Source organism: Notamacropus eugenii, chromosome 2 (assembly GCF_028372415.1).
Source record: "Notamacropus eugenii isolate mMacEug1 chromosome 2, mMacEug1.pri_v2, whole genome shotgun sequence".
Lineage (NCBI taxonomy): Eukaryota > Metazoa > Chordata > Mammalia > Diprotodontia > Macropodidae > Notamacropus > Notamacropus eugenii.
Genome location: NC_092873.1, coordinates 155,593,436 through 155,614,054, shown reverse-complemented (window position 1 = coordinate 155,614,054; position 20,619 = coordinate 155,593,436). Strand labels below are relative to the sequence as shown.

At 39.9% G+C, this 20,619-nt stretch overlaps 1 protein-coding gene across 14 annotated transcripts in view; it reads left to right on the top strand.

Annotated features, from left to right (window-relative positions):
- The window catches only part of UBE3D (ubiquitin protein ligase E3D), a 216,679-nt gene that overhangs the window by 181,787 nt on the left and 14,273 nt on the right, over positions 1 to 20,619 (top strand). For 6 of the 14 annotated variants that reach the window (XM_072642690.1, XM_072642685.1, XM_072642689.1 and 3 more), the window contains one exon: positions 2,577 to 4,129. The exons of 7 other annotated variants lie outside the window; for them this stretch is intronic. In XM_072642690.1, coding sequence (XP_072498791.1) covers positions 2,577 to 2,630 — 54 coding nt within the window. In that variant the 3' untranslated portion in view covers positions 2,631 to 4,129. Of the gene's footprint in view, positions 1 to 2,576; positions 4,130 to 20,619 lie in introns of those variants that run through there. One more of the 14 variants, XR_011974386.1, reaches the window with a different exon arrangement.

Here is a 20,619-nt window from a genome sequence, read left to right as displayed (position 1 = left end):
TTATTAATAAATACCTATTTTTTATAAAAACTAACGTTGTTAACAGGCTTCTGCTCTCCATGGAGTTGGCCCAGTGGCTAGAGTAATGAACTTGGGGTTAGAAAGTTCTGAGTTTGAATTTTGCCTAAGTTAGTTACTGGCTCTGCTACCCTAGACAAGTCTTTTAAGCTCTCTCAGCCTCAGTTTCTCTTTCTATAAAATGGGAATAATAATAGGACCAGACTTACAGAGTTGTTTTGAGGATCAAATAATGTATGTAAAGCACTTTGCAAACTTACAGTGATATATAAATACTAGCTACTACTGTTACTACTACTACCACCACCGCCGCTGCTGCTGCTACTACTACTACTACTACTACTACTACTACTACTACTACTACTACTATTACTACCACCACCATACCTTGGTAAAAAAATTTTTTTTTCTATATTAGGAACATAATTGCTGGTTTCCTACTGTGCGCTAGATTAACTTAGAGGAAAGGGCTTAGAGTATATGCCTGGTTCCATACTAGCTAAACCTGTGGCTATGTCTTTCCCCTTCCTCTATGAAGCAGAAGAGCCAGGGTAGAGATATTCCCCAACTAGTTCTCAGTGACTGTTGTTGTGTGTTGGAAGACAAGAGTGAACTTTCATGTTTTCTTTTCCCTTTTCTCTATTCCATATGTACTTCATCAGACTTATCTCTGATTTTTCCAGTGGCTGTTTGAACACTACCCTCAGACCAAGGTTAAATAGGGTAAATTAAAAACATACTAAAAAACTAAAGTTGGGTTCTAAAAGAAGAGGAAAAGGAAATATAGACAGAATGTTTCTTAGAAAGAAGAGCAAAATGTTGTTAAAAATTTTATTTCAAATAGCTTTTTATTCTTCCCTTGATTTACTATATTTCTCCGAGACAAATGTCTTTTACTTAGAAGAAATTTGGTTCTAAATGATAAAAGAGTTAGGCAAATATGTTCTTTTGTTTTCCTCTCCTTTCCAAACACACTCTGAAGCCTATAGAGTTTTCCCCCAGAGAGTCCAGAAATAACTCTACCTAATTAACTCAACAAGGGTATAAAACCACTTCGATTCTTTTTGAGGTGACTTGGAACCCCCACAGTCTCCTAACAACATGTAGCCCAGCATCCTCCTCCTGCCATTGTGAGGTGAGCATATTAGCAGCAAGAACTGGTTGTCACAACACAAGGCAGTGAGTCACCTGTATCATTCCATGCCCAAGGGAGTTTCTTGGACCTTTATTCTGAAGGAGGTGCTTCTCTCTTCCCCTTTTCATTTTCCCTTTACTTACAGAGGACTGTTCTTGCCTGATTTAAAAAGTTTGCTAGCTGAAAAGATCACTTTTCCCATCCTTAGTTGCTGATAGCAGAATTTAGCTTTTTTTTCTCTTTAAACTCCAGTAGAAAAGAAAAGACATACTGAGCTTCTTTGGGACTTATCTCTTAGCTTTATATTTTCCTGTCTCTAGAAGACAGAAAGGTTCATCTGCGAAAAGTTTGGGGTACCATTTTTTTAAGCTAATAGTTAAGAAAGCTCTTTGACTTACATATATATACGTATATATATATATATATATATATATATATACATATGTACATATATGTATATACACTCATATATACACATACATATGCTAGGACAACTTAATTACGTCAGTTCTGTTGACCAGTTTTTGACATGGAAGGAAAGCAGAATCCTAACATTATAGAAGTCAGAACAGAAAGGACCTTTCAAGATCATCTAGCCCAGGGATTCTTAACCTTTTTTTTAGTGTCACAGACCAGACCCTTTGGCAATCTGGAGAAGTCTCCAGACTCCTTAGAAGAATGTTTTTAAATGCATAAAATAGAATACATAGAATTACAAAGAAAACTAGTTATTGTGAAATACAGTTATCAAAATATTAAAGAAAAAGAGTTGATGAAACTTTTTTTCTCAGCTTGAGAACCCCTGATCTAATCCAACTGCCCTGATTTTACAGTGGAATTTCTTGCCTGAGATTGTACTGCTGCTAGTTAGTGATAGAATTCAGTCATTTTCAGCCATATCTGGCTCTTTGTGAGCCCATTTGGGGTTTTCTTGGCAAAGATGCTGGAATGGTTTCCCATTTTTTTCCCTGGCTCCTTTTACAGATGAGTAAACTGAGGCAAACAACATTAAATGACTTCCTGAAGGTTACATAGTAAGTGTCTGAGGCCAGATTTGCAACTCAGGAAGATGAATCTTCCTGACTCATGTACACTATGGTGTCCCCTCACTGCCCCCAAACTCTTTATATATGACCCCCGAGTACAGCTTTCTTTCTGCTGTGCCAGGCTAGTGGCAGTGATCATGCTGGAGATAATGGGAAGGTGATGTTTGGGGTATGTGTGTGTGCCTGCATGAGAGCAACTGGATGGCATGGGGGCAAAGTACTGGACCTAGAGTCAGGTAGACCTGAGTTTAAACTAGGCCTTCTTAGCAGAAGGTAATGTTTTAAGTTGAATCTTTGAAGAAAGCCCAGAATTTGAAGAGTCTGAGCAATTTTCAGTACTGACTGAAATAATTTTCTTTTTCTTGATTCCATCCAAGGGGGTTGAAACCTCCCTGCCTGAAAACTCTAATTTTGCATCAGATCGGCTTTAGACCCTTAAAGCATATGGTATGGAGCCTTCTCCAGGTGCCAAATGGTTCCTTGAAGAAGAATATGATTACAGAGCAGGTCGGAGCAGAATTCATTTCTCTGGGTCTTAGCGAAAAGAAAGCCACTTATTTTTCCGAGAATTGGGAGCAGAAATCTCCTGCATAATGGTCAGTATTGATAATTACAGACATTGATAATTAATCAGCTTATTGATATGGAATGGAGATTTGGAGTGACATCAGGAGGCAGTGAACTGTAGAAATTGGAAAGTTGTTTTGTTTTGTTTTTATGATTGAGATTCTGGGTTAAAAAAAGAAACCAGAACTAAAGTATGTATATAGAGTTAACCCTGCCTCGGTTCTGTAACTTCCTGAAGGAGGTGGAGCATGTGGAAGCTGCTCCAGGAGAAATAAGAAGGCGTGGAGGAATAACTTGTTTATTTTTGCGGACAGCTTTGCGTAGCTCAAGGGCGAGAGTGTTTCCAGTAAGTGCTGCAGTTCAGTCCTAGAGAGTCCAATACAGTCACTACATGAACTCAAGATTCATGAAAAAGTGATACATCACACATATTTGCATCATAGCAGTCCTACTGTTGAGAGAGGAGAAAAAAATGGAGCCAATTTGTGACATTCTGCCTTTCCCACCTCCCAGAACCCCCATTTCTCAAATTCTAAGGGCAACCCTCAGATTGCAGAACAGAGTTAATCCGAAATTAGGAAGAGGGCCCTACTATCAGCATCTTGAGAACAAAAAACAGACAAAACCCAAAACAGACAACCAGACAAAAATTTGGAAAGTACTGGGGTGTTCTATTTAATTTTTTTTCTCTATATTTTTCTCTATATTCTATATACGGTGGCAGTATTATACTGACTGTTGATGTAGGCTTCAGGGCAAAAGGGACAAGCCTAGCCCACAGCCCAAGCAAGACCCCTTGACTTTGTAGGGGGTCTTACTGCAAGGCTACCATAGCACCTCCAACGTGGCTCAGTAGATTGGCTCCAGGTCATTTTTTCCATTGTCCATTTCTCTCTTTGTAAAGCTACGATAGATTTCACCTTCCCCTTCTCCCCTCAATAAACTGGAAATACTTAAATTAAGAATCTTTATTTTTTTCCCTAAGACTTTTTGTTATCCTCCCCAAATTGGTGAAATTGTGTATATACATTTAAAATATACTGTGTATATTTCAAACCCCTCCCAATTCTTCTCCACTCCCAACAGAAACACTAATTAATTCAGGTTTTGTGCTTTGGCTTTAATTTACTGGAATGATATCTCTTACCCTGTCTCATTAAAACTTTGTAATTTCTCTATCCTCTTCCTGAGCATTACTAGATGACTGAATTGCTAATCCGTGATAAACTTATATTTGACAGTATGCAATGTTCTATACCCTTAGGAGGCTGTTAGATGGTGCAGTGGATAAGAGTACTGGGCTTAGAGAGGAAGATCTGAGTTCAAAACTGGCCTCAGATACTTACTAACTTTATTACCCTGGGTAAGTCACTTAACTTCTGTATACTTCAGTTTCCTGGCTGTATACTGGGGATAATAATAGCACCTACCTCCCAGGGCTATTGTGAGGATCAAATGGGGCAAAATGCTTATTAGCACAGCGTCTGGCACATGATAGGCAATTAATAAATGCTTGTTTGTTCCTTCCCTTCAGTGAACAAGAGAGGGAGGTGCATATTTTTAAATCTCTGGGACCAAGGTTGCTCATTATAATTACACAGTGCTCAGTTTTAATTTTTGCTATTGATGTACTTTCCATGCATTACTATATTAACAATTGTGCTAGGAGTCCAGACATTCAGCTAGCTCTGAGTCCATCCAACTGTACAATTGTCTTACTCTCTCCATCTTCTCCATAAGAACAGTTAAGATCGTTCATCAAGTGCTTTGCTAAAATATAGGTGACCAAAATTTATGGCATTTCCCTGATTTACTAGTTTATTAGCCCTGTAAAATTAAAAAAAAAAGGAAATAAGGTTAGTCTGGCATATGATGTTTTTTAAAATTGACTTTTCCCCATTTTTATAACACTTTCATTTCCAAATGTCTCTCTCCTATTTCTCTTTGTCCGGTGAGTGCTCCCTTTTGACAAAGTTTTTTTGAATCAATAAAAAAAGCACTTTAACAAAGCTAACCAATATATTAAATCATACCATATATTTAGTGTTTCATGCCCATAGTTCCTCACTTTTGCAAAGATTGAAGGGGAGAGAGTTTTTCCAACTCTTCTCCAGGGCCTAATTTGGTCATATTTATGTAGCACTTTTGTTTCATTTTTTGGGTATTTCTAGTTACTTTGAGTCATTGTACTTATTGTTGTCCTGGTTCTGTTTACTTCACTTTGCATAAGTTCATTTATGTCTTCCCCTATTTTTCTGAATTCTTAATATCCATCATTTTTTAGGGACAAGTAATTTTCCATGTTAATTATGTGCCATGTGAATTTGTTTTGACATTCCCCATTATACTTTGCACCTACTTCTGAAGGAACAACATCTCAAGAGAAAGAATTTAAAAAAAAAAACAAAACTAGAAATGAAAGGGGGAATGGCACTTCCCAACCTCAAATTATATTACAAAGTAATAACCATCAAAATATTTGTTACTGTTTAGAAACAGAAAAGATCAGTGGAACAGGCTAAATAAGGAAAAATTGGAAACAGTCAAACAATAACTCAGTGTTCAATAAACCGGAGAACATAAATTATTTGGGGAAGAATTCTTTTTATAAGAACTTCTGAGAGAACTAAAATTTGGCAGAAATTAACTTCAGAACAACATCTTACTCCATATATCGCAGTAAGTTCAAAAATGGATATGCAAACCAAATATTAAAGATTGTGTCATAAAAAGTAGAGAACTTGATAAGGTGATAGTGTGATGTTCCAGGAACAGCAAGACCACGAGTGTTGCTGGAATATAGCGTATGTGGAGACAAGTAAAGTATAAGAAGACTGTAAATGCAGGAAGAAACTGTGTTGTAATGGGTTTTCAAGACCAAAGAGAGGCTGTTATGCTTGTTCTTGGAGGCAGTAGGGGGTCCCTGGGGTATTTGAGTCGAGGAGTGACATAGTCAGACCTATGCTTTGGGAAGACCACTTTAGCAGATGAGTTCAGGATAGACTGGAACAGAGAGAGAAACAGGGAGACCAATCAACGGACTATTGAAATAGTCCAGGTGTGAAGTGATGAAGGTCTGTATCAATGTGATGACCATGTCAAGAGGAGAGAAGAGGACGTACAGAAATTGTTGCAAAGGTAAAAGCAAGTGAACTTGCATATGTGGGATCAATGCGAGTGAAGAGTTGAGGATGACATTGCAGTTGTGAACCTGATGATGCCTTCAGTAGTAGTGGGGAAGTTCAAAAGAGGAGAAGGGTTTTTTATTTTTTTATTTTTTTTAGAGAGGCAATCGGGTTGAAGTGATTTTCCCAGGGTCACACAGCTGGTAAGTGTCTGAGGCCATATTTGAACTCAGGTCCTCCTGACTCCTAGGTTGGTGCTCTATCCACTGTGCCACTGAGCTGCCCCAAGGGGAGTGTCTTGAGGGGAAAGATAATGAGTTCTGTTTTGGACATGTCGAGTTTATGGACCAACCAGTTCAAGATGTACAATAGACAGTTAATGAGGAGAGACTGGAAGTGCTTGATAATTATGTCTCAGTATCCCATGCAGAGAGATGATCATTTAATCCGTGAAAGCTGATGACACTACCAAGTGAGATAGTATAGAGGAAGAAGAGAAAGTAGCCAAAGATAGATGCTTGGGAGGCACCCATGGTTAGTGAGTTAAAATAGAAGGAGAATTACCATATTCCCTAAAATATTCCTAATAACACTTTCTTTTGATAGCAAAGAACTGGAAACAAAATAGGTACCCATCTATTGGAGGATAGCTAAACAAAGTGTGGTACAGGGTGGAAAATTACTGCTTCTTAAGAAATGATGAACATGAAGAATTCAGACTAGCTTGAGAAGACATAAATGAACTCAAGCAAAATGAAGTAAACAGAATTAAGGAAACAAATTACACAGTAACTATAACCACAGAAATGGAAAGACCAAAAAAAAAAGAAAAAGGAGAAACTAGCTCTTTGTAATTATAATGGCCCTGGAGAAGAGATGGAAAAATGCATCTCCCTCACTTCTTTGTAAAAACTGGGACCATATACCATATGACTAGGTTGATGCTTTGATTGGTTTAGTTGTCCTGTTTTGTTTTGTTTTTTCCTTCTCTTTTAAAAAAACAACCAACCTTTTATAAGGGATGGCTCCTTGGGAGGAGAGGAAGGGAGAGATATATTTAGAAGTGAAGGTGACTCTTCTAAGCACTGGAGACACACGCAAAAAAAGAGATGGACCTTGGACTCAAGGAGCTTTCAGTGTCCTGGGTGTACACAATGCATATTGGGGAAGGAAAGGGAACAAGGATTTATTAAATACTTGCTATGTGCTAGGCTCTGTGTTAGCACTTTACAAATATTTCATTGGATTCTCACAACAATCCTGTGAGGGTAAGTGCTATTATTATTGAGGAAACTGAAACAGAGGTTAAGTGACTTGTCTAGGGTCACATAGCCAGTAAGTGGCTTAGACAGAATTTGAATTCAGGTCTTTTTGACTCAAGGCCTAGCCTCCATCCATATCACCTCCTAGCTGCCTAATAGAGGGGAAAGGTGGTCAGGAAATGTCATTTTGGCTTAACAAGTATAACAGCAAGCAAAGTGGGATTTTTTGTTGTTTTTCTTTTTGGAGTTCAGTTTCCCAGGCTCAGGCAGAATTGTGAGCATCTCAAGGCTCAATCTTCTTCGAACCCTGATAGCTCACAGCTGTGCTGAGTCTCTGAGCCAATCAGGAGCTGAGTCTTTGTTTTATATATATATATATATATATATATATTTTATAGGGCTCACTCTTTGGAAGAAGGCTCATGTGCCAGATGAGACTCTGGGTAGCCTTTAAGGAGACACCCCCACCCCCACCCCCACCTCACCCCCCAGAAACCCAGATGTTGGTGCTTCTCTCTTTGGTAACTATGTGTGTATGTAATGGCCAAACAGTTGGATCTGTCTGTTGATCTATGATGTATGTATTGTTTATGGTCAGACAAAATCCTGTCTTGGTCTTTATTTCTCTGCTTATATTTTTTCTGTATATTCTGGATGTAATTAAAAAGGATTGTTGACCCCTTAAAAAGCTATCTTTCCTAGTAAAACAGATCTAAGAACCTATGCTAGCAGCCGTCCTGGGTATGCCAGTGTGGTTGCTTTTACAGCAAATCACAAGACAAGAAGTCACTTGACACTTGCTTTTTTCAGAATTAGTTGTAGTATTGGCTTGAATACAGTTTCCAGAGCAAGGATCGAGAGTGGGTTGTTGTTGTTCAGTTGTTTCAGTGGTATCCAGCTCTACATGACCCAATTTGGGGTTTTCTTGGCAAAGATACTGGAGTGGTTTGCTTTTTCTGTCTCCATTTCCTTTTGCAGATGAGGAAACTGCAACAAACAAGGCTAAGTGACTTGTCACACAGATAGTAAGTATCTGAGGACAGATTTGAATTTAGGTCTTCTGACTCCAGGTTTGATGCTCTATCCACTGTGCCACCTAGAGGCCTTGAGTAGTGGATAATGGGTTATGAAAATGATTGCCAATGAGCAGAAGAGCATGCTCAGATCTGGGACTGGCTAAATAGAGTGATGCCTCATGTTCCAGGAAAGCCAGGAAGAAGGTGATGGGCTCTTTGTGCTCTCATCTGGTCACACCACAACTGGAGGACTGTGTTCCGTTCTGATTGCTACAGTTTAGGAAAGACATTGATTGATAAGCTATCCAGAGGAGGGCCACATGAATTGTGCCACATGAATATTGATTGAAGAAACCCATGTTTGGTATATAAAAGAGAAGACTTGGAGGGTGCATAATAACTTCTGTTGAGTGTTTCAAAGGTTGTCTTTTGGAAGAGGGATTAGACTTGACCTCAGAAGGAAGAAAAATTTAAGGTTAGTATTAAGGGAAACATCACCAACTTCCTAACAGAGCTGTCCAAAGGTGGAATGGGCATCTTCAAGAGTTGGTGGGTTCCCCCTTCTACTGGGCCTTCTAACAGAGCGACTCTATGTTGGATGTGTTGGTGAGAATTTTCACTGGGTATGGTTTAGACTAGATGACCATGGAGTTCTCTCCCACCTCTCTGATTGTGTGATTATATGATTGAATTGCCAATCCCTGATAAACTAATTCATGCTAATATGTTAATAACTGGGTAGAACAAAACAGAAAAAGGCCCAGACCTGGGATTTCATTATGGGGAACTCCCAGGTGAGGAAACTCCCTCTCCCGAAGCATGTTAGCACTTTTGTGAAGCAGTCTTAAAGAGTTTCTTTGGGCATTGAGAATGATTTGGCCAGGGTTATAAAGCTAGTGTGTGCCACAGGAGGACCCTGAACCTTGAGCTTTCTGGTTCTTGGGCCAGCTCTCTATTTACCACATTATTCTGTCTCTTGTTAATGGAGTCCCAGGTAAAATCTCATCTTGTACAAGAAACTTTCCAGACCTACTTTAAGGTTAGTACTTTCCCTCCTGATTATCCTGTATTTACATCATTCTTTGAATGTTGTCTCCTCGATTAGAATGTGGGTTCTTTAAGAACTTGAACTATCTTTTGGATTGTCTTCCTCGCACTAGCACTTAGTACACTGTCTAGCACATTGTGTTGCTGTTGCTTAGTAGTTTTCAGTCCTGTCCAACTCTTTGGTGAGCCCATTTGGGGTTTTCTAAGCAGGAATACTGGAGTGTTTGCCATTTCCTTCTCCAGCTCATTTTACAGATGAGAAAACTGAGGCAAGTAGGGTTAAGTGGCCTGCCCAGGGTGTCACAACTGTGACAGTGTCTGAGACCAGATTTGACCTCAGAAAGATGAATTTTCCTGACTTTAGACCTAGCACTCTATCTGTTGCATCACCTAGCCACTTGATAAATGATTAACTTATCTTGGATAGAGCTTAAGTATGCTAGCTTATTCTTACTTTTTTTTCTTAAAAGGATACTTCTAGAGAACTACTGTAACCCAAGAGAATGAATTTCATATACACTGATAATCATGTGGGAGAAAGATTGGTGGTGGGGAGGGATAGGGAGGGATGCAGATCAGGCTTAGTGGTATCCTTTGAAATGGTACCATAGAAGCAGCTACCCGCCTTCCCAATGTAAAAAGACTATCTCTGCCTATTAATGTGTGGTGCCAGGGAGCTTAATAGCAGAGTATGAATGATGTTCTGTGTAGCTTCAATTCCTTTTGGGGAAGAGCCAGGTCTAACCAGGGGCTTCCCTTGAGAGTCAGAGGCCAGTAGTTTGTAGCACAGATTGCTGGCCTTGATCAGCTCTGTCATTTCCCAGGAAAATTTAATTGGACACAGGTCATCCGCAACTACTTCATGCCCCAGTCACTGGAAGAATTCACAGTACAATAGTCTAATGACTATGAATTTATAATTATAAACCTTGTTTATGTCCAATTCCACTCTTTTCCAGTGTTCTGGATACTTAATTCACAAGACTGTTATCTAGTTGGTGTTTTGATGTGTGTTTGGTTTAGTTGGGGAGGGGATAATTTTTGCATGAAATTTACAAAAAGGATTTATAGTAAAGGCAAAAAAGCTGACAATTCTTACTGTCATGAAGCTTATATACTGTTGGGTTAAACAGCAAGTTACATATATAAGCATGTGGAGAATAAACATTTACTCATAAATATTTATTACAAATAAATACAGACTAGTTAAATATAGGACAGAAAATGAAGGCACTAGCAGTTGGGGGAAATCAACAAGCATATATTAAATGCCTGCTATGTGCCTGACAAGGGTAAAGTGGATAGAGTGCTGGACCTGGAGTCTAGAAGACCTGAGTTCAAATCTGGCCTCAGACATTTACTAGCTGTTTCAGTTTCCTCATCTATAAAGTGAGCTAGAGAAAGAAATGACAAACCACTCCAGTTGCCAAGAAAACCCCAAAGGGGTCACTAAGAATTGGAAACAACTGAATGACAAATTGTGCCTAACATTGTGCTAGGTGCAAAGAACAAGAAGACGACAAAGTTCCTGCTCCCAAGGGTTTACTTTCTGATTTAATGTTTTGCATAATCCCCCAGTTTCCAATCTCACAGTACTGTGTGTACCCTAATTTTAAACCTTAGTCTATATTTATAGCATAGAACATGATTTTTCTTGTGTGGAGCAACTGAAACTTCATATATGCTGAATTGTTATTGGCCCTAGACAAGATACTTAATCACTCTGTGCCTCAGTTTTCTCATCTTTAAAATGGAGTTGGACTTGATCACTTCCGAGGTCTCTTTCAGCTCTAAATTTGTGATCCTTAGACCTTGTTAGAATCACACTTACAGACTGTCAGAGCTGGATGGGACCTGAGATGGCATCTAGGAATTCCTACAGCCTATCCAGTGAGTGGTCATCCAGCCTTTCTTAGAAGACCTCTCCCTAGTAAGGAGGAACCACTAGGAAGCCCTTTCTCCTTGGGCCAGCTCAGATTGTTAGGAAACTATCCTACAGTCGAGTAGGATGCTTCAGGAGGGTAGGGAGTCCCCCCTTGGAAGGAAAGCTGACTGATCTCTTGATGAATTGATTGGTTGGTTGTTTGCCCTTCATTTTCGAAGAGGACCAATGACATCATGATGTTGGGGTAAATTAGTGGGTGATGGATGATGTCTTGACTTGTGAAATGGATTGCACAAAGTTATTAGCCTCACTCTACTTCTTCCTGAGTCATTTTAGTCCAGTGGGAGGACAAAAGTTAAGATGACTGGTGATGGCTGTAGATGCAGTCTCTGATGTCTGACCAAACTCTAGCATTCCTTTTAGAACCCATTGGAATGTCCTATTGTGACCTTGCCCAAGGCCTCCCAGGATCTCAGAATTCACTGGAGCAGGCTTCCTTTGTCTTTGCACTCCCCCAATATTCTGGGCCTGAGGCCAGGTCCTGCCCTTGCTCCATAGTGTCCCAGAATGAATGTGGGTTCCTCCCCTCCTTCCCTGATGAGTAGGTTGTAGAAGGAATACTTTTTCAGATTGGACTGAATGTCCCTTCCAACTCTGATCTCCTGTTGTCAAGTTTCAGGGGTGCTGGGGACCCCAAAATACTGACCCGCCGGGTTCTGCTCAAATGAATTCGACTCAAGCTTTCTTAAAGGCAAAGAAAACATTTTATTAAATATTCACCACCTTGGGTTGACTCTTAAGGAGCCTAAGCATTTGTAATGCTTGTATTCACAAGTGGGCCAGATAGAATCTCAGCTAGACAGAGTCTGAGCTGGATTGAATCTGAGCGCCTTTATGGAGGCTAGATGGAATTTATATACAGAAAGGCAGTGGGAAAGATCTAGAGGTGGTCTAGTGGTCTGGGAGGAGGGTCTGAGGAGGATCTTGATGGGATTGGGGTAACTAGTGATGTAATTCAGGGTGGGAAACAGCTGGAGGGATCAGGCGATATCAGATAATGGAGGGTTTGGGTGGAAAGCAGGTGGGGCAATCCCGAGGTTACAGACTACGGAAGGCCAGGCTAGGCCAGGCTAGGCCAAGGGGAACAGATTTGAATATGAAAGGCCAGATTAAGTGGGAAGATTCAGGGGGAGTTCAGGGAGGTTCTCCGAGTCTGAACCCCATCACTGTGATGCTGCGATTTTTAAAATAAGGAATTTTTTTCATTATATCAATGCAAAATATACCTCTCTTCATCTTCTACCTATCTTCTACTTAGTCTCTTGCCTGACCATGCATACAGAGTGAATCTAGAGCAGCTAGGTTGTTCAGTAGATTGAGCCTGGTGGAGTCAGAAAGACAGGAATTGAAATTTTGCTTCAGATACTTGTTAGCTGTGTGATCCTGTGCAAGTCAGCTTAACCTCTCTGTGCCTGTTTCCTTATCTGTAAAATGAGGATAATTATAGCACTTGAGTCACTGAGTTGTTGGGATCCACAGAATTAACATATGTAAAGCCCTTTTGCAAACCTTAAAGCTTTGTAGATGCTTGCTACTGGTATTATTTCTTTTTTTTACCCCATTCTTTAGATATTTGGAGAATGATGTTTTGTCTTTCCCCTCCCTCCAGTCTCCCACCCCTTTTCTCTACTCTCCTCTTTTCCAGATTAAAAAAATCCCCAGTTACTTCAACTGTGCTTGTAGTGGTATGATAACAAGACCCTTAAACAGCTGCTTGTCCACCTGTGGACACTATAAAGTGCTTCGATGTCCTTGACATACGATAGCCAAACCTATTGTGGTCAGACCCAGAATAAAGTACATCAGCACTGTCATGTCAGCTCCCTAATTCTGGGCACCTTTCTTCCGGGTGCCTCTCAGCAACCTGTGTATCAGAACTGGATGGATGACGAGGCAGAGGACACATTTACTGCATCTTGAAATCTCATGCAGTCAGCTTTGTAAGTTAGCCACTCTTGCAATCAAGGCTATTGAATTCCCCCCAAGTGTTTTGCTTGCGATTAGGGTAAACTGCCATTAGCTGGGAATGGTGCCTTGGTCATATCGCATGGCCAGTGAACTATTATTTCACTGAAATAGGTTGAATGTGTAAGACACAGGGTAGTTATTTCCTCCTGAGGTCCTATAACTGTTACCTGGAAGCTGCTTCCAGACAATAATTATATCTAGCATTTTATCTAGCACTTCAAAGGTTACCAAGTGTTTTGCATATATTTGATTCCTGCAATAGCCCCTGTGGTTTGTGGGTGTTATTATTATCCCCATTTTATGGATAGCAAAGACCATATGACTTGCCTTGAGTCACAAAGCAAGTGTCTGAAGCAGGATTCAAATTCAGATCTTTCTGTCTTCCTGACTCCAAGTATAGCTTCCTATCCACCATACCAAGTAGCTGACAGGTGATACCATGGTATGGAGGAGAAGAGGAGCCCTAAATTTTAGTTCTTGCTTTATCATGATCGATCGTGGAGATAATCACTTAAATTCTCAGTTTCCTCATCTATAAAATAAATGACTTGGACGAAAAACCTTATTTTCCCTTAGGAAGAAAAATATAATGAAAGGAGAAGCCTTTTTCCTGAGTTTAATATTAAGATGACAGAGAGGACACAGAACTACTCAGATGTTACTTTATTAGTTTGAACATAGCCTCAGTGCTTCGCCTTCCCCACTCCACCACTATTTGACTCATATTAAACATGAGGATGGGCTGTTGTCATTCCCTTAGGGTCTTTCACTATGCTTTACCCTTTGTCTCCACTTCTGACATATAGATAGGTAAACCCCCAAGCTGCTTCTGTAGGCCACAGGCACAGTTTTCATCACTATGCACAAAAGTGACTTCCTTGGAGTCAGGGAATGGTTTTATTTTCTTCTGCTTTTTTCTTTTTCCCATTCCCCCTTTTTTCCTTTTCCCTTTCCCCCTCTCCTCTTTCCTCCTCCTTTTTTCACTCTCCCCTCCTTCCCTTCCCTTTCCTTCCTTCTCTCTCCTCCTCTCCTTTCCTCTCCTCCTTCCCTTCTCCTTTCTTCCTTCTGCTTTCCCCTCCTTTCCTTTTTCCTCCCTTCCCCTTTCTTCTCCTTTCTTCTCTTGGTATATCCCCAGTGCTTAGGACAGTTCCTGGCGCACAGTAAGTGCCTAAGTGATACTTGTTGATTAACTGAACCTGTGAATCCTTCAGGGTTGTGGAAATTTCTAGGCTTTGCAACTGAGGGGAATGGTTGCCCTAGAAAGTTAGGCAGAGAGTGGGAGAAAACAAGTGAGAATGACTCACATCCATTGAACAGCCTGGAGTCTAACTACTTTCTGTGTTCAAAATTGTGTGAGGGGGAAGGTAGAGATCTTTAATCAGCCTGAGGCCAGAAGTAAGCTGGAACCCATAGCCTGGATCCTTAGAATCTGAATTGCAGCCCAAGCTGAAGGTGGAGGATTATTGAAGAAGACAGCAAGAAAGAAAGCCTAGGAAGGAAACATTTCACCTCCCTCTGATGATACCCTTAGCACAGGAAACAAGTTCCTACTTTCCCATTGCCACTTGCCTCTGTGTTCATCTCACGATTATAGATCTAGAAGTCAATATCTGGTTTTTCACAAGACATGTCATGACATTGGATCCTAAATTTAGAGACAGAAGGGTCCTTGTTGCTCATTTGTGTCTGACTCTTCATGACTTCATGGACCATACTGTCCATGGAGTTTTCTTGGCAAAGATACTGGAGTGGTCTGCTATTTCTTTCTTTAGATAAGGCACACAGAGGTTAAATGACTTGCCCAGGGTCACACAGCTAATACGTATTTGAGGCTGGATTTGAACTCGTGTCTTCCTGACTCCAGATCTAGCATTCTCTCCACCAAGTAACCTAATTAACCCTAAAAGAGACCTTAGAGATCATCTAAGTTGGCCCCCATTTTTTTCAGATTAGGAAACAGAGACTCAAACAATCACAGAATTCGATAATTGGAATGGAGCATGGCAGCTATCTTGTCCAACCCATACCCAGTGAGGATCACCACTTAACAAGCCGTCATCTCGTCTCTGCTTAAAGACTTCTAAGGAGGTTACTGTTCCTCCTTTGGACAGCATTAATTGTTAAGAGCTTTTCTTCTTGCTCCCCCTCCTCCCCCCTGACATTAGGAGTCTAAATTTCCCTCTTTCCCTCTTTTACCCATTACTCTTGGTTCTATGGCTATACAGAACCTCTCCCACATGATAGTGCTTTAAATATTTGAATGTAGTTGCACATTCTCTTTGAGTCTTTTCTTCTGGGTAAAACATCCCTAGTTTGCTCAACTGGTCATCATGTGGCATAACTCAGTCAAGGCCCTTCCCTGGTTGTTCCACTCTTGGACATTCTAAATGCCAGATTCTCGATGTCCTTCTTAAACTGTGATACTTAGAGAAATGGATGCAGTACTCCAGAGGAGGTCTGATCAAAGCAGAGTGTAATTTACTGTCACTTCCTTATTTTGGAAGGGATACCTCTTAATGCCTCTCAAGATCTCAGGTTTTTGTTTTGTGTTTTGGCTGCCATATCACATTGCTGACCACTCTTTAAACTTTCAGTCCACAAAGACTTCCCTCCCCCATCTTTTTCAGTTTAGCCATGCCTCCTCTATTTTGTACTTGTTAAGTTGAGTTTTTGGTTTCCAAGTATAAAATTTCACATCTATCCAGTCTTCTTTAGGATCCTAACTCTATCATTTAGTCCAGGTTTCTTGTCACCTGAAATTTTGAGGTATATGATATCTCTGCCTTTATTGAAGTTATTGATTAAAAAATGATAAAAATGTTAAGTGGCTTGTTCAGGCTCATGCAGGTAATACGTGACAGGGCCATAGTTAGAACCCAGATTGCCTCTGACTGCAAACCTGGCACGCTTTCCATGCACCATGCTGCTCCCTTGATTTTTTACAGTATCTTTATGATAAGATGGAGGATTATGACCAAAATGATGGCATAGTTGGGTGACTTCAACACGGACTGAATAGCTGTTCAGAGTTGGTTAATGGATTTTGATCAGCCTCAATAGAGCTCCCCAATTCTCACAGGTTTCTGTACTTATCCTTTGCCTCATCAGTTTTTTTTTTCACTAATGTTTATGTTTCTGATCTCCCCCCTTTTTAGAAGAGTGTAAATTAGCTGTAGAAAACCATTAGCTTTGCAGTTAAGTGACTTGCCCAGGGTCACACAGCTAGTAAATGTCAAGTGTTTGAGGCTGAATTTGAACTCAGGTCTTCCTGACTTCAGGGTTGTTGCTCTATTCATTATGCCATCCAGCTACCTCTATTTGGGCTTTTCTTGGCAAAGATACTGGAGTGGTTTGCCATTTTATTTTCCAGCTCATTTTACAGGAAACTGAGGCAAAAAGGGTCAAGTGACTTGCTCAAGGTCACACAGATAGTAAATTGCTGAGACTGGGTTTGAACCCAGGAAGATGAGTCTTCCAAACTCCAGGCTTTTCATCCATCTGCTGTGCTACCTAGCAGTTATTTACTAAGTATTTAATCTGTGCTGGCTAGGTATACAAAGGAAGGCAAAAATAGTCCCTTATCTGAAGGAACATTAATGGGGGCATTAATACCAGTTAAAGTTTTGCTAAAAATTCACACTTCTTATCTAATTTGATCTTCAGAACCCTGTGAGTTGGGTGCTCTTATTATCCTCTTTTTGCAGAGTGAGGAAACTGAGGTTGAGATGTTAAATGACTTGTGCTGGGTCACAAAACTAGTAAGCATCTAAGAAAGGATCCCTATTAGGTCTTCCTGGTTCCAAAACCAACACTTGATGCTACCTCCCTGCTGCACTCTTCTGTAAATAGAAAGGAGACTATGGTCTTGAATACTTAAAATAGATATTGGAAGCATCAATGGAAAAACCCTTTATGCAATTACAGGATTATACTGTAAATTAGGATAGAGAATGTGTAGTCACTGCTCCTAGCCTTTGTGTAGCTCGTATAAAGAGTATAATTTCAGTTGCAGGGAGAGATATTTGGCATTGTAAGTGTTCTTCCACCCTGAGCTCAAGATCAGTCTTGGGAAAGAAAGGCAGACACCTGCCCTTCATACTCCCAACACTTGAAAAATGCGTTGTCCTCTGGGAGTACAATATTTTAAAAGCCCCCTGACACATATTAGAATTAGAAGATTCAGTTTCATTGTCCATTTACCTTCGCAATGTCTGACTTCTTTTTGGGGCATATCTACTCCTATAACTGGGGCTTAGTTTTCCCTGAGTCAGATTTTATATTGAAAGTGAGAGTTTTACTTGGCTAAGATTCCAACTAGAATGTATTGAGGTTAGTCAGCCTGTGTTTTAGGTACCACTAGATCTCCTCCCTTGACCTAACTACCCTGCTTTCCTTAGGATGGGAGTGAGGGATACTTGAAAAGTTAGTCTGATACTTTTCAGTAGGCAATAAAATTCATTATTTCTGTAGTTTCAAGGATTATGTTAAAAAAAAAGTACAAAACTTTTAGCTGGCTGGACATTTACCAGCAAAAGTGAGGCAACTAACATCTGAGATAAATTTATCCAGTTTAGATTTTTGAAGACAGCTGTGACCTTCCCTGGATTTCTTCCTGAAAGAGGGTGGTGAGTCACCTTGGCTGTATGCCCTGTGTCATTCTTCCTACTTCAAAGAGTTCTGTTCTTACTTGGCTAAATGCAGTGGCCTCTGAATCACTAGAGTTAGCATGCTATTATGTACTTAACATTTTTGGAGAGCCTTGCCAGCCTTTACAGAAGCTGAGTTGGCAAGACCTTTGTGCCCATCTTGTCTAATTTCTGCCTGGATAGGATCTTCTCTACTTTATTCCTGGAAATTGTTTATATGGTCTCTTCTTGGATGATCTCTTGTGTCTGACCACTCACTAATTCCAGAAGAAGCACATTTCACATTTGGACACTTCAGGGTATGACCAGATTTTTTCTTTATTATGTTGTGCTGAAATGTACCTCCCTGTAATCTACCCTCTCCTACTCCAGCCATCATTTGAACTAGATCACACTGACTTTCACAGAATAGATACTGGAGAAATGTCAGTACATTGAATTAAAATTCTGGGTCCTAGAAAAACACATGCCATCTTTCTTTAATATAATAACTTTCAGATAATAACGTCATAGATTTAGTGCTGGAAGGGACGTTAGAGGTCATTAAGTCTAACCCTATTATTTTACAGATGAGGAACCTGAGGTGTAGAGAGTTTAAGGGAGTTACTCCCAGGGTCACATAGTCACCATCTGAGGTAAGATTTGAGCCCAGATCTTCCTGAGGTCAACCTGGGGCATTATCTGCTCGTTCTCTGAGTTCTTTAAAAAGTTATAGTCTGAAGCTTTTCAACTATATGTTCTCTTTTCTCCAGACTAACCTCCCACACCTTTCAGCTGCTCTAAAATTTAACGTTGTGGTCGCCAAGCCTGACATCATTTAATCAATCAATCAGTGATCAATAAACATTTATTAAGTGCTTCCCTGTGTGACCCAGTTCTATGCTAAGTACTCAGTTCAAAGAAAAACACTCTTTTCTGTTTTCAACAGAGAAAATACCAGCAGCCATACAAATAGATGAAGTACCCTATCCATACCATATCTTGCCATGGTGCCAGATTTGTGATGTGTTTCTTTAGTTTATCATCCATTTCTTTCTTTTGGCCTATAGTATACTTCACTTACAGTGTCACTTCTTTCTCCATTTATTCTCATCCAAATACCGTTCACTGTGTATCTTTCTTCAAGTGCGGGGCAGCTAGGTGGTGCAGTGGATAGAGCACCAGTGCAGGAGTCAGGAGGACCTGAGTTCAAATCTCACCTCAGACACTTGACACTCACTTATTGTGTTTCCTTGGGCAAATCACTTAACCCCAATTGCCTCATCCTGGGTCATCTCCAGTCATCCTGATGAATATCTAGTCACTGGATTCAGATGGCTCTGGAGGAGAAGTGAGGCTGGTGACCTGTACAGCCCTCCCTCACTCAAAACAAAGTCAAGTGCAAGTCATGGCATCATTTCTCTGATGGCATGGTCTTCTTCGGCAACAAAGGATGAACACATACTTCTTCAAGTGCAAGGATTTTTTCTCTGCTTTTTATATATGATTGTAATCTGCCACCCCTCACTTTTTTTTGTTTTTTTTTTTTGTTAGTGAATTTATTCCTTTTGAATAAGATATGCCCTTTCCTAGTCTTGTTTCTGTTATGAATTACATTAATTTACTTCCTTGTATAAGATTTCTAGTTTACCCTCTCTGTTTGCATATAAACATAGGAGATCACAAGTTATATCACTGCCCTCTTCTCAGATGCTGTCTCACATGAACTGCCAGCCCTTTTCATGGATGTTCTTCTTCCTATGTTTTATGTGCTACTGTCCTGATATTCTGGCATCAGACTTGGTAAATATGTATGGGAAGTTTTCTCCTTTTTTCTCCATTTTTATTTTAAAACTCCCATAACTAGATCTTTAAAATTTCAGGCAAATGTATATTTCACTAGTCCTCATTAGGTCTGCTCTCTTAAGGATTGATCTAGAAATACAAGCACTATCTTAACCAGCATTATACTTCCAAAACCAGCTGTTCTCTTTCCTTTTGAGTACAGATCCTCAGCTTCTCCTCTGAAAACTACCATTCTATTTTATAACACATTTTTCAGAAACTATTTTACCTAATTGAAGCAGATTTTGCTTTTGGTTGCTTTTCTGATGAGCAAACAAAATTAGAAGGAGCTTGAGAATGGGGCTATCAGTAAGAAAAATCAACGGAAATATCAGAATTTCGTTATATCTATTGCAGAAAGCTGCCTTATGCCCTAGTGGGGCTCATACCACTTGCAATATTCCATTGACCCCGGAATTTGTAATTCTGCTCAAGTCTTTAAAAAGTAACATCTGAATTTTGATTTTTTTTCTGTATGTGTGCTCCTCAGTTAAAGACTTGAGTAAAAACAGAGCTATATAAAACTGCGTCAGGTGCTAAATGCTTTCCCCAAACCATTTATTATTTATTAAAACTTTTTCTATGCTAAATGCATATCTTTCCAAAGAGACAGAAAGATTTCATTTATATGATGATACAGCTAACTTGTCAGTACATTTCTCTCATCATCTGTTATTGGCTGTCTTAATGATTTCCTTTTAAACTTTGCTTAGGCTGAAGCATACTACTAGTATAGAAGCAAAGTAGCCACTTTAAAATAATATCCAAGATAATCCAAGAGGGGAGAGAGATCTCTTTTGTATGTTTACTTCTGTTCTATCTTAAGCAAAAGCTCCACGTATTCCTTGAAAATACTAAATTAAAAGAATCTGTTGAGCCACAAGTGATAACATAGTCTTTGTTCCTGGAATATATTAAATCTTACACTGTTACTCTTGCCGTCCATGCTAGGTTTACAAGAATATTCCCATACAAGCAGGTTTTATCAAAAGGCAATATGTTTTGAGTAATACCCCCCTC